The sequence below is a fragment of the Rhinopithecus roxellana genome, chromosome 7 (assembly GCF_007565055.1).
Source record: "Rhinopithecus roxellana isolate Shanxi Qingling chromosome 7, ASM756505v1, whole genome shotgun sequence".
NCBI classification, from domain to species: domain Eukaryota; kingdom Metazoa; phylum Chordata; class Mammalia; order Primates; family Cercopithecidae; genus Rhinopithecus; species Rhinopithecus roxellana.
Genome location: NC_044555.1, coordinates 49937510 through 49950269, shown reverse-complemented (window position 1 = coordinate 49950269; position 12760 = coordinate 49937510). Strand labels below are relative to the sequence as shown.

The 12760-nt window shown below is 39.4% G+C and overlaps 1 protein-coding gene across 4 annotated transcripts in view; it reads right to left on the bottom strand.

Moving 5' to 3' along the window:
• Positions 1-11037: 11037 nt before the first annotated feature.
• ATP7A (ATPase copper transporting alpha) overlaps positions 11038-12760 on the bottom strand; it is a 175711-nt gene continuing 173988 nt past the window's right edge. For all 4 annotated transcript variants that reach the window (XM_030934230.1, XM_030934229.1, XM_030934231.1 and 1 more), the window contains 2 exons: positions 12633-12735; positions 11038-11657 (listed from right to left, as the gene is read on the bottom strand). In XM_030934230.1, the coding sequence (XP_030790090.1) occupies positions 11381-11657; positions 12633-12735 (380 nt within the window). In that variant the 3' untranslated portion in view covers positions 11038-11380. The remainder of the gene's footprint in view (positions 11658-12632; positions 12736-12760) is intronic.

Here is a 12760-nt window from a genome sequence, read left to right as displayed (position 1 = left end):
AATGCACAGACCCATACATTGTAGAATGTTTAGCAGCAGCTCTAGCCTCTATCCACTAGATGCCAGTAGCACTTCCCTTACCCCAAGTCTCCAGATATTGTCAAACATCCCTTGGTGGGGGCAAAATAGTCCCCAGTGAAGAACCACATCCCTAGAAAAATGAAAACTTATTTTCAGAAATAAACCTGTTCTCAAATGTTTATAGGGGTTCTAATCATAATTGCCAAAAACTGGAAACAACCCAAATGTCCTTCAATGAGCGAATGGCTAAACAAATGGTGGAAATCTATTCAATGAATTAACACTCAGCAGTAAAAAGGAAAGAGCCATTAATAGGCATAACAAATTTAATGGATGTCAAGAGCATTATGCTGAGTTAAATAAGTTAGCCTCAAAACATTACATACACTGTATGATTCTATTTATATGACATTCTTGAAATGATAAAACTATAAGGCCAGAAAACAGATCAGTGATTACCAGAGGTTACATATAAAGGAGGGGTGTGACAGAGGGATAACATCAGGGAGTTTTTTTGGGGTGATAGAACTGTTTTGTATACTCATTATGGTGTTGTTTACATGTGTGAAAGCTAGTAGAACGAAATACTTTCTGTTGTATATTGCATTTCACACCAATCCATTAATCTCCTTGTACTTCTCTGTCAGAGCTCTTACGTGGCTACATGCATTGTCAAGAAACAATAATATTTTGAAAGGAATCTATTTTTCTGAGCAGCAGGTCTGAACAGTGGGCTTAGAATATTCAGTAAACCATGCTATAAACAGATGTGCTGTCATCCAGACTTTGTAATTCTATTGATAGAGCACAGAGTAGATTTAGCATAATTCTTAAGAACCCTAGGATTTCAGAATGATAAACGAGCATTGGCTTCAGTTTAAAGTCACCAGCTACATTTTATCACCCAACAATTGAGTAAGACTCTCTTTTTAAAGCTTTAAAGCCAGGGATTGACTTCTCCTCTCTAGCTATGAAAGTCCTAGATGGCATCTTCTTCCAATAGAAGGCCATTTTGTGTACATTGAAAACCTGTTGTTTAGTGTATTCACTTTCATCATCTTCTGGATAACTTACTGCAGCTTCTTCATCAGCACTTGCTGCCTCACCTTGCACTTTTATGTTATAGAGATGACTTATTTCCTCAAACCTCATGAATCAACCTTGGATAGCTTTCAATTTTTTTTCTGCAGATTCCTTACCTCTCTCAGCCTTTATGGAACTGAAGTGAGTTAGGGTCTTGCTGTGGATTAGGCTTTGCCTTAAGGGGTTGTTGTGGCTAGTTTGATCTTTTATCCGGACAACTGAAATATTCAAACTTTCTCCATATCAGAAGTAAGGCTCTTTTGCTTTCTGATATGCTTTGGATTTGTGTCCCCACCCAAATCTCACGTCCAAATTGTAATCCCCAGTGTTGGAGGAGGAACCTGGTGAGAGGTGATTGGATCATAGGAACGAACCTCTCCCTTGCCGTTCTCGTGAAAGTGAGTTCTAATGAGATGTGGTTGTTTAAAAGTGTGTAGCGCCTCCCTCTTTACTCTCTTTCTCATGCTCCCACCATGTAAGACATGCTTGCTTTCTCTTCACCTTCCACCATAATTGTAAGTTTCCTGAGGCTTCCCCAACCATGTTTCCTGTACAGCCTGTGGAACCGTGAGTCAATTAAACCTCTCTTCTTTACAAATTACCCAGTCTCAGGTAGTTCTTTATAGCAATGTGAGAATGGACTAATACAAAAAATTGGTACCCAGGAGTGGGGCATTGCTATAAAGATACCTGAAAATGTGGAAGTGGCTTTGGAGCTGGGTAATGGGCAGAGGTTGGAACAGTTTGGAGGGCTCAGAAGAAGAAAGAATGATGAGGGAAAGTTTGGAACTTCCTAGAGACTTGTTAAATTGTTGTGACCAAACTGCTGACAGTGATATGGACAATGAAGTTCAGGCTGAGTTGGTCTCAGATGGAGAAGAGGAACTTATTGGGAACTGGAACAAAGGTCACTCCTGCTATGCTTTAGCAAAGAGACTGGTGACATTGTGTCCCTGTTCTAGGAATCTGTGGAACTTTGACCTTGAAAATGATGATTTAGGGTGTCTGGCAGAAGAAATTTCTAAGCAGCAAAATGTCCAAGATGCGTGTATTAGTCCATCCTCATGCTGCTATGAATAAATACCTGAGACTGAGTAATTTATAAAGAAAAGAGATTTAATTGATTCACAGTTTCACATGGCTAGGGAGGCCTCAGGAAACTTACAATCATGGTGGGAGACACCTCTTCACAAGGCAGCAGGAAAAAGAATGAGTGCCAGCAGAGAAAATGCCAAACATTTATAAAACCATCAGATCTCATGAGAACTCACTCACTATCATGAGAACAGCATGGGGGAACCACCCCATGATTCAGTTACCTCCCACCTGGTCCCTCCCATGACATGTGGGGATTTTGACGGGATTATAATTCAAGATGAGATTTGGGTGGGGACACAGCCAAACCATATTAATTTGGCCTGGCTCCTTCTAACAGCATATGGTCATATGCATGACCAAAGAGATAATCTGAAACTGGAACATATTTAAAAAGAAAGCAGAGCATAAAAGTTTGGAAAATTTGCAGCCTGACCATGTGGTAGAAAAGCAAAACCCATTTTCTGGGGAGGAATTCAAGCCACCTGCAGAAATTTGCATAAGTAAGGAGAAGCTGAAAGTCAATATCCAAGACAATGGGGAAAATGCCTTGAAGACATTTTCAGAGACCTTTGCAGCAGCCCCTCCCCTCACAGACCTGGATGCCTAGGAGGGGAAAAATGGTCTTGTGAGCCAGGCCCAGGACCTCGCTGCACTGTGCAGCCTCAGGACATGGCACCCTGCATTGTGGTCATTCTAGCTCCAGCCATAGCTAAAAGGTGCCAAGGTGCAGCTCAGGCTGTTGCTTCAGAGGGTACAAGCCTCAAGCCTTGGTCGCTTCTATGTGGTGTTAGGCTTGCAGATGCATAGTGGGAAAGAGTTGAGGCTTGGCAGCCTCTGCCTAGATTTCAGAGGATGTATGGAAATGCCTGGATGTCCAGGCAGAAGTCTGCTGCAGGGGTGGAACTCTCATGGAGAACCTCTACTAGGGCAGTGCAAAGGGGAAATGTGGGGTTGGAGCCCACACATAAAGTCCCCACTGGGGCACTGCCTAGTGGAACTATGAGAAGAAGGTCATCATCCTCAGACCCCAGAATGGTAGATTCTCTGATAGCTTGCACTGTGTACCTCAAAAAGCTGCAGGCACTCAATGCCAGCCTGTGAAAGCAGCTTTTTGGACTGTTCCCTAAAGAGCCACAGGGGCAGAGATGCCCAAGGCCTTGGGATCCCACTTGCATCAGTGTTGCCTGGGTGTGAGACATGGACTCAAAGGAGATTATTTTGGAGCTTTAAGATTTAATGACTGGCCTGCTGAGTTTTGGATTTGCATGGTGCTTGTAGCCTCTTTGTTTTGGCCAATTTCTCCCTTTTGGAAGAGATGTATTTACTCAATGCCTGTACCCCAGCTGTATCTTGGAAGTAACTAACTTGGTTTTGATTTTACAGGCTCATAGGTGAAAGGGACTTGACTCATCTCAGATGAGACTTTGGACTGTAGACTTTTGAGTTAATGTTGAAATGAATTCAGATTTTGGGAGACTGTGGAGAAGGGATGATTGTATTTTGCAACCTGAGAAGAACATGAGATTTGGGAGGGGGCAAAGGTGGAATGATATGGTTTGGATTTGTGTCCCCACCCAAATCTCACATATGAATTGTAATCTCCAATGATGGAGGAGGTGATTGGATCATGGGGACAGACTTCCCCTTTGCTGTTTTCATGATAGTGTGTTCTCATGAGATCTGGTTGTTTAAAAGTGTGTAGCACCTCCCCTTTCACTCTCTTTCACCTGCTTATGCCATGTAAGATGTGCCTGCTTCCTCTTTGCCTTCCGTCATGATTGTAAGTTTCCTGAGGCCTCCCCAGCCATGCTTCCAGTACAGCTTGCAGAACTGTGAGTCAATTAAACCTCTTTTCTGTACAAATTACCCAGTTTCAGGCAGTTCTTTATAGCAATGCAATAATGGACTAATATACTTTATTTTTTTCCTTTTCTTTTTCAGAGATAGTGTCTTGCTCTGCCACCCAGGCTGGAGTGCAGTGGTATAGTGGTACAATCATAGCTTCCTGCAGTCCTGAACTTCTGGGCTCAAGTGATTCTCCCACCTCAGCCTCCCAAGTTGCTAGGAACACAGTATGCACTACCACATGCAGCTAATTTTTTAAATTTTTTATAGCGAGAGTCTCACTATGTTTTCCAGGCTGGTCTTGAACTCCTGGCCACAAGCAATCCTCCCATCTCAGCCCATTTCAGACTTTTAACCTTCAAAACTGTAAGATAATAAGTTGGTTTTAACACACTACGTTTGTTGTAATTTGTTACAATAGCAATAAGAAACTAACATAGTCAGTTACCCAGCTGGTAAGTAGCAGAGTTGGTATCTTGCAAAGAGGTGTGATGGATTCCAAAATCAGCGCTCTTTCCATCCATGGGGATGTGGTGGTTTTAAAGAAAGTGTGGATTCAAAAGTGGAAGGCAATGGCTGTAAAAAGCAAGAAGAGTGTAGGAGTGCTGATAATGGGGTCTACTTGCCTTCAAATAACTTCTTCCATATGGCCTGATGCTTTTCATGTCAATAATCATGAAGTCATTTGGGTTCAAAAGCACTCTTTTCAAATTATTGCAAATACCTCTGGCAAGATCCAAAGGTCAATGGCACTTTAGGATGTATTGAGTTAATCTCAGTTTTTCTCCTATACTCGGTGATTATTAACTTCAATGAAGAAATTGGAGTTTTGATAATAGTCATCCTAACTGGAATGAGATGGTATCTCATTATGATTTTGATTTGTATTTTCCTGATGATTAGTGATGTTGAGCATTTTTTCATATACCTGTTGGCCATTTGTATGTTTTCTTTTGAGAAATGTCTGTTAACATCTTTTGCCCATTTTTAATAGGATTTTTTGAATTTCCTTATATATTCCTTATATATTCTGAACATTAACCCCTTGTTAGATGTATAGTTTGCAAATACTTTCTCCCATTATGTAGATTGTCTCTTCACTGTTAATTTAGAATGGCTATTATTAAAAAAATAAGTGTTGGCAAGGATGTGGCAAAAAAGGGAAATGCTTATGCATTGCTGGTGGGAATATAATACAGCCACTACAGAAAACAGTATGGATGTCCCTGAAAAAATTAAAAATAGAACTAGCATATGATCCAGAAGCCCCACTAGTGGGTGTATTTCCAAAGGAAACAAAATCAGTACATCACAGATATCTGCACTTCAATGTTTACTGCAGCACTATTCACAACAGCCAAGACTTGAAATCAACCTAAATGCCTGATAACAGATGAATGGTTGAAGAAAATGTGGTATAGCTACACAATGGAATACTATTCAGCAATAAAAAGAATGACATCCTGTCATTTGAGACAAGATGGATAATCCTGGAGGATATCATTAAGTGAAATAAGCCAGACATAGAAAGACAAATACTACATGATCTCACTCATTTGCAGAATCTAAAAAAAAGTTGATCTCATAGAAGCAGAGAGTAAAACAGTGGTTACCAGAGGCTGGGTAGGGGTGAAGAGAGGGGATGATGGAGAGAGGTTGGTCAACAGGTACAAAGTTACAATTAGAAAGGAGGAACAAGTTCTGGTGTTCTATTGCACAGTAGGGTGACTATGGTTAACAGTAAGGTAATTGTATATTACAAAATAGCTAGAAGAGAGACTTTTGAATGCTTTCACCACAAAGAAATAATAAATGCATGAGGTGATGGATATGCTAACTGCCCTGATTTGATCATTATGCAATGTATACATGTATCAAAACACTGAATTGTATCCCATAATATGTACAATTAAGATTTTTTTCTTTTTTTTTTTTTGAGACGGAGTCTTGCTCTGTTGCCCAGGCTGGAGTGCAGTGGCGCGATCTCGGCTCACTGCATGTTCCACCTCCCAGGTTCACGCCATTCTCCTGCCTCAGCCTCCCAAGCAGCTGGGACTACAGGCACCCGCCACCATGCCTGCCTAATTTTTTGTATTTTTAGTAGAGACAGGGTTTCACCGTGTTGGCCAGGATGGTCTCGATCTCCTGACCTCATGATCTGCCTGCCTCAGCCTCCCAAAGTGCTGGGATTACAGGCGTAAGCCACCATGCCCAGCCCAATTAAGATTTTTTAAAAAAGAAATTGGAGTTTTGATTGGGTGAGGTGAAGCAAATAATTTTGAAGTATTGGCAGCACTTCAGTTTACAGGCAGGCCTTAGTGGGCAGAGAAGATGATGACAATGAAAAGCTTGGGGCCATTGAGGGCAATAGTTACAGTATGCCAAAGACTACTCAACCTATTTCAAACTTTCCAGAGGGTGACTGACCGTACAGATGTTTTCAGATTTCTTAAACTGCACAAGACCCTCTTTATACTAGCAACTTCACTGAAACCTCATCTTCAAAAGCCTTGTCTTTTATATCTCATGTCATTTGTACAACCAGGGGTCGCACCTAGGAAGGTGAAGCTGTTAAACGAGTAGGGCTGGCTGGCCCTAGTCAAATTTGTGAAAGAGGCAGCTCTATTTCTTTTTAATTTGAGCAGGGACTTTGATGCCTTAACCTAGCAAGAATTCTCAAACAGAAAGGTTTTTGTTTTGTTTTGTTGATCTGGAAGGTTTTGAAGGCTCACCTGGGAGGTAGCCATCATTGCACATCCTTCTCTGAGGTCAGGATACCAATAAGAAAGGGAGGCTGGCAAGCTGAGTGGATGCCTTGGGGATTTTACTCTTACATTGCCATTTCCCATCTTATCTCCTCACCCTGAGTAACCCCAAGGATTCTGGGGGAAATGAAAATTAGTTTTTCCTCACAAGTAAGTTTACAATGCTTTCCTTAACTCAAAAAGGAGTGTTTGGGTATGGGAATGTATCTTAGGTGGGAACTTCAAACACTCTGTATAGGGCTCCCCAATGGCGAGATTTGGAGTAGACATTCTATCAAGAATGTATTAGAGACTACAAAGGAAAGGAGGACAATAATATTCCTTCCTTTATTTCTCATCCTCACTGAATGATATGGCAGGTGTAGCAGAGTCCGAAGGAAAATAGATTTCTTTCCTCCCATCCTTACCAAAAGTGTAGTGATGCCTATAATCCACTCCCATCATAGATGAACAGTTGAAAAAAATCTAAAAACATAACAAAGGTAGTTCAGAACTGCTGATAGAGGGGGTTGGATGATTTAACAAAAGAGACAGACAAAAAAATTTTATAACACTATAATTATAAAGTTGAAGGCACATCCTTGGCAGAAATACGATCAATTACATGCTTATGAAAAACAAACTACTGAATATCTTAACTACAGTAGATGGATATTGCACAACATCGTCCACTGCTGTTTTGGGCACCAAACAATCAATGTTTAACAACGTTTAGCTAAACATTTCTTTAACTAAAAACATAAGGTTGAGACGCCTGGTTTTGGCTACAAAAGGCATTTGTTATCAACACTGTGAAAGAAGCTCTTTTAACTGAAGAACAAGAACTCGTGCTTTGTGCTCTATCTGGTTACTAATACCAGATGGAGGGACTGCAGAAAGTTAGTGTAAAAATAGGTAATAATTTGGCAAGAATCAGTATTTTTTCTATTTTGTAAAATAATACTTAAAAATGTAGAAAAGAAACAAAACAAACAAAAACCCAAAAGGAGTGATTCCAGGAATGTCTTTATTCTTTTTAAAATAACCAGTAACCAGATGCCTCACCCAGAGAAAAAAACAAAATGGAGTAAAATAAATATCAAGAAAAGTCATTTTAAAGCATGATCCATAAGTAATAGAAAAAATTCTCTTAACATACATTTTTGATTTTAAGCTGTATACATAAAAGATATGCGCACTTAAAGTTTTGGAAACATCTTGTCTACAGTGCTATTTTGGGCATTCTATACATATGAATAAAGAATACTTTTTAAAAAGTAAAGCACAATATAAAATTACTTGTTCACAAGGCATCAAATTTGACATTCTAAAATGCTGATACTAAACTAGGAAAAATAACATTGCTAGTTTCACAAATGACACATCATACATCTTGAGACTACAATACTACTACTCTAGTTGTGTTTTAATCTTTGAAATTCAAAAGGCATCTTTGGATATTTAAGTTTAAGGTGCCCCATAGGTGAGTCTGAACCAGCACTGGATATTAAAGTATCCTTGTTATCTTCAGACTAAGGGCATGGTTGCTGAGTGAATACAGAAGAATGATAAATGAAATACAAATAGAGAAATTCAAATATTCAAATATCAAATTCAAATATAAATCCATTTCCCCTCAGTATGGTAATATGTATGTATGTGTATCTACATATATATGTGTGTGTGTATATATATGTATGTGAATATACACAAACACACATTTATAAAATTTCTCATTAGTAACTCCTGACTTAAAGCTAGCTACTAACTGAAAGCAATATTTTTTATTCCCTCCATAATCAGCTCTTTCTCCTGTAAATACAGCTTCTCTTTGAAGTTAATGAAAGTTCAAGATTGCAAAAAAGACTTGTGGTAGAGGATTTAAAGGTGGCTACATATTACTTAAAGCAGGACTCTTTTTAAATAGCATGTTTTCTATTCTTGTTGTAAGAGCTAAAATTATCTATTTGATTATTTCAATACTATAAGCTGCTATTCCCACTGTCCCACAATATGAATACAAGACCAAGAGGATGACTCAAAGGTACACATAATAATGGAAGAGTAACTGGCTGTGTTCAACTGCTTGAGGTGGGTGGGAGGGAGAAGGAGGGATGCTTTTTTTTTTTTTTTTTTTTTTTGAGACGGAGTCTCGCTGTGTCACCCAGGCTGGAGTGCAGTGGCCGGATCTCAGCTCACTGCAAGCTCTGCCTCCCGGGTTTATGCCATTCTCCTGCCTCAGCCTCCTGAGTAGGTGGGACCACAGGCGCCCGCCACCTCGCCTGGCTAGTTTTTTGTATTTTTTAGTAGAGATGGGGTTTCAGCGTGTTAGCCAGGATGGGATGCTTCTTTTTTCAACATTTGCCTATCAGCTGTGTCTTCTAGAAGAAACAAGTTGAGTTACAAGATGGGTCACTTGAATTAAAATAATAAATAATAAAGCTCAAACTGAAAGCATGGAGGATGGTATAGGCATTGGTCTAAAAAAAGGGCCTAGATATACAAACTCATTGATATTTCAGTGAAATGGGTTTGTCTTTCTAGATTAATAGCACCTTCATCAAAAGCTTCAGTTCTCTCTTTTAGACAGCTGAGACAGAAATTAGATCTTTTCTAAATCTGAAAGACAGCATGGAATAAGGTTGTAAACTTTGCATGTGTATATATGAAAGGATAAAAGAGAAAAGGGGTAGGAAAGGAAGAACTCCATCCCCTACCCCCACCTGATTTTAAGAGTCTGCTCTAGAAAAATGATTTTTTGTATTTATTACTGACCTCAAGGGGAGAAAAGAACTAACATTTACGGAGTACAAAACCTATGTGCCAGATGTTGGGTTAGCAGCAGCTTTGCTTATGGTAATGGGAACAAAATGTTAGGAATTTACTTATGAGTCCTCTTCATTGACATATTCTGCATATGAAATTCATCTTGCAACTAACAAATAAATTTAAATAGTCTTACAAGTACCAGATCTCTGACCAGTGTATTAGCTACCAGGTTAATTCTAAAGGGAATTTCTAAATCCATTTGGCAATGGGAACAAGCTCCTAAATTTGCCAACCACACCAACTAGGCAAGTTCAAATTTTTAAACTAGAGAAAAGTATATATTTAGCTAAAAAGCATCATAACCTAGGGAAATTTTAGTTTCTGTATTATGATTTTACTGTATTTTTGGCAAACGCACCTTTGTGTAACAGCATTATTTTAAAGTATGTTTGAGAGGTTATCTGAAACACTAAGAGATAAATAAAATCTATTAAATTATATATACTAGCAAAGTGATTATACTCCATTCAAAAAATACAAATTTAGGCTGGGCATGGTGGCTCACGCCTGTAATCCCAGCACTTTGGGAGGCCAAGGTGGGCGGATCACCTGAGGTCAGGAGTTTAAGACCAGCCTAGCCAACGTGGTGAAACCCCGTCTACTAAAAAATATGAAAATTAGCCAGGTGTGGTAGTAGGTGCCTGTAATCCCAGCTACTTGGGAGGCCAAGGCAGGGAGAATTCCTTGAATCCGGTAGGCAGAGGTTGCAGTAAGCCAAGATGGTGCCACTGCACTCCAGCCCGGGCGACAGAACGAGACTCCGTCTCAACAACAACAAACAAATTTAGTGAATCCAGGTAATTTTATATGACCTGTATATGTATAATAGTGTTAATCTTTGAAAATTTTTTGAGCAGAAGAGGCTCATAACGTTAAGTTTCCGGACTGAGATCAACAGACTACATGAAGAACAACTTAGAGCCCAACTCGGCAGGAGTGAACTGAAACTGAGCACAGAGCTAGGAAACTTGAAGGAATAATTTGATATACTTTTTACAACAGTGGAAAGATGGGAAGCAGGGAACCCTACAGACCTTTAAGGTCTTTTGAGCCACAACATTTAAAAAGGAGCAAAATATTAGAACAGTTGTCAGTTAAATGAAAAACCACCTAAACTTGGTTAGCTCGAAAGAAAATAACAAAAGAAGACATACTGGAGCATCTAAAAAAGCAACTGCAAGGACAAGGATGTGGGGAGAATGGGGGAAAGAAAGCCTGCAATAAATAAGGCACATCTATTTTTAAACAGCTTCAACTGTTTCGCTTCTAAAACTAGATGTTTTATACACAGTGCTTTAAAAGTCATTACTCCCCAATGGGGCAGGGATACAGGCTGGAGAGTATCTTCAATATCTTGAATTCAAAAGCATGAATATCTTCATGCTCTCAAACCTTCAAATTTTTCATTATCGTCTTCTTGGGCCATTTTTTTTTTTGGTCAAATAAAAAAATATATTACTTTAGCAGCAGTTCAGCAATCTCTGATTGTAGGGCTTGTAAACCTCACTGCTCTACCTTATCGGTTGTTAGTGAAAACAAAAATATACTGGAAATTCAAGTTTAAATAAAGCTAGGTTCAGAGCTGATACCTTGAAAAAGATATTTGTGCCAATAGATAAACTCAACTCAAATAGAATCCCTAATATAAGAGCATGAGACCAACATAAAATCCTTCTACAATATTTTGAAAAGTGAAGGTAACATCATGAATGCTGTGTCAGTGCATGACAAGTTAAACTGGCAGCACTCTCCATGGCCTTTTATAATGCAGTGTCATCATCTTCCCTGAAGTCTCCCACCAGGAGTGAGTGCTTGTCAGGTTCACTGGTAACAACGCTGTTTAGGGAGCGTTTATCAGACAGTAGTGAGTTTATAGAGGCTCTGCTATAATTAACAATCCGGTCCAGCAAACCCAGTTTAGGAGAATTCCTTGAAGTATCATCTATTCCAACATGAACGCTGATTTCTGAAGGACTCTTCTGTCCTATCTGGCTCCGGGCAGGCAGTTCATAATTCTCGTAAGTTGGTTTCCTGTAACTGGACACATGCAAAATTACGTTAGTTTGAAATAACCAAAAGTAAATGAGACGCTTGCTACATGCACAAAAGAAAGATTTGCTCATCCACACTTGGTTTTGGTATGAAATGTATACAAGTGATCACTGGTACGAAAATAGTTGAAATGAACTGTGTGGAGTCACATCATCAGAAATCCTACTTATCAGAGTTAGTGTACTATATTTTATCCCACTCAGTGCTTGTGGTTGCTATGCATAAAGTACATGAGGTAACAATTACATAGCTAATTATCACTGTTACCTAATAATAATATGTATTTTTTTGAGACAGAATCTCGCTCTGTTGCCTATGCTGGAGTGCAGTGGCACAATCTCAGCTCACTGCAACCTCCACCTCCACCTCTCAGGTTCAAGTGATTCTCCTGCCTCAGCCTCCCGAGTCGCTGGGATTACAGGCGTCCACCACCACACCATGCCCAGCTAATTTTTGTATTTTTAGTAGAGACAGGGTTTCACCATATTGGCCCAGGCTGGTCTCAAATTACTGACCTCAGGTGATCTGCCCACCTCGGCCTCCCAAAATGCTGGGATTACAGGTGCGAGCCACCATGCCTGGCCGCTAATAATAATTCTCATTAAGAATGGCTTGGGCTGATATAAATGATGAATTGATGGGTGCTGATGAGTTGATGGGTGCAGCACACCAACATGGCACAAATATACATATGTAACAAACCTGCACGTTATGCACATGTACCCTAGAACTTAAAGTATAATAAAAAAATGAAAAAAAAAAAAGAGAGAAAGACAAAAGAAAGAGCATGAAAAATGCCTTGTGCCATAAAACCGAAAAAAAAAAAAAAAAAAAAAAAAAAAAAAAAAAAAAAGAATGGTTTGGGCTTATCATTGGTCAATACAAGAATAAAACCTACCAAGAATGACTGGATGATAAAAGGAATACAAAATACAAATGTGAGCAAGCTATCATACTTACAGTTTAAGGAAGAGAGAAGAAAGTACTACAGAAACAGATGAAGCAGCCATTGCCGCAGATCCCATCCAGGGCTGCAAAACCAAACCAATGGGCATGAAAACTCCTAAGAAACAAGTATAGATTAGTTA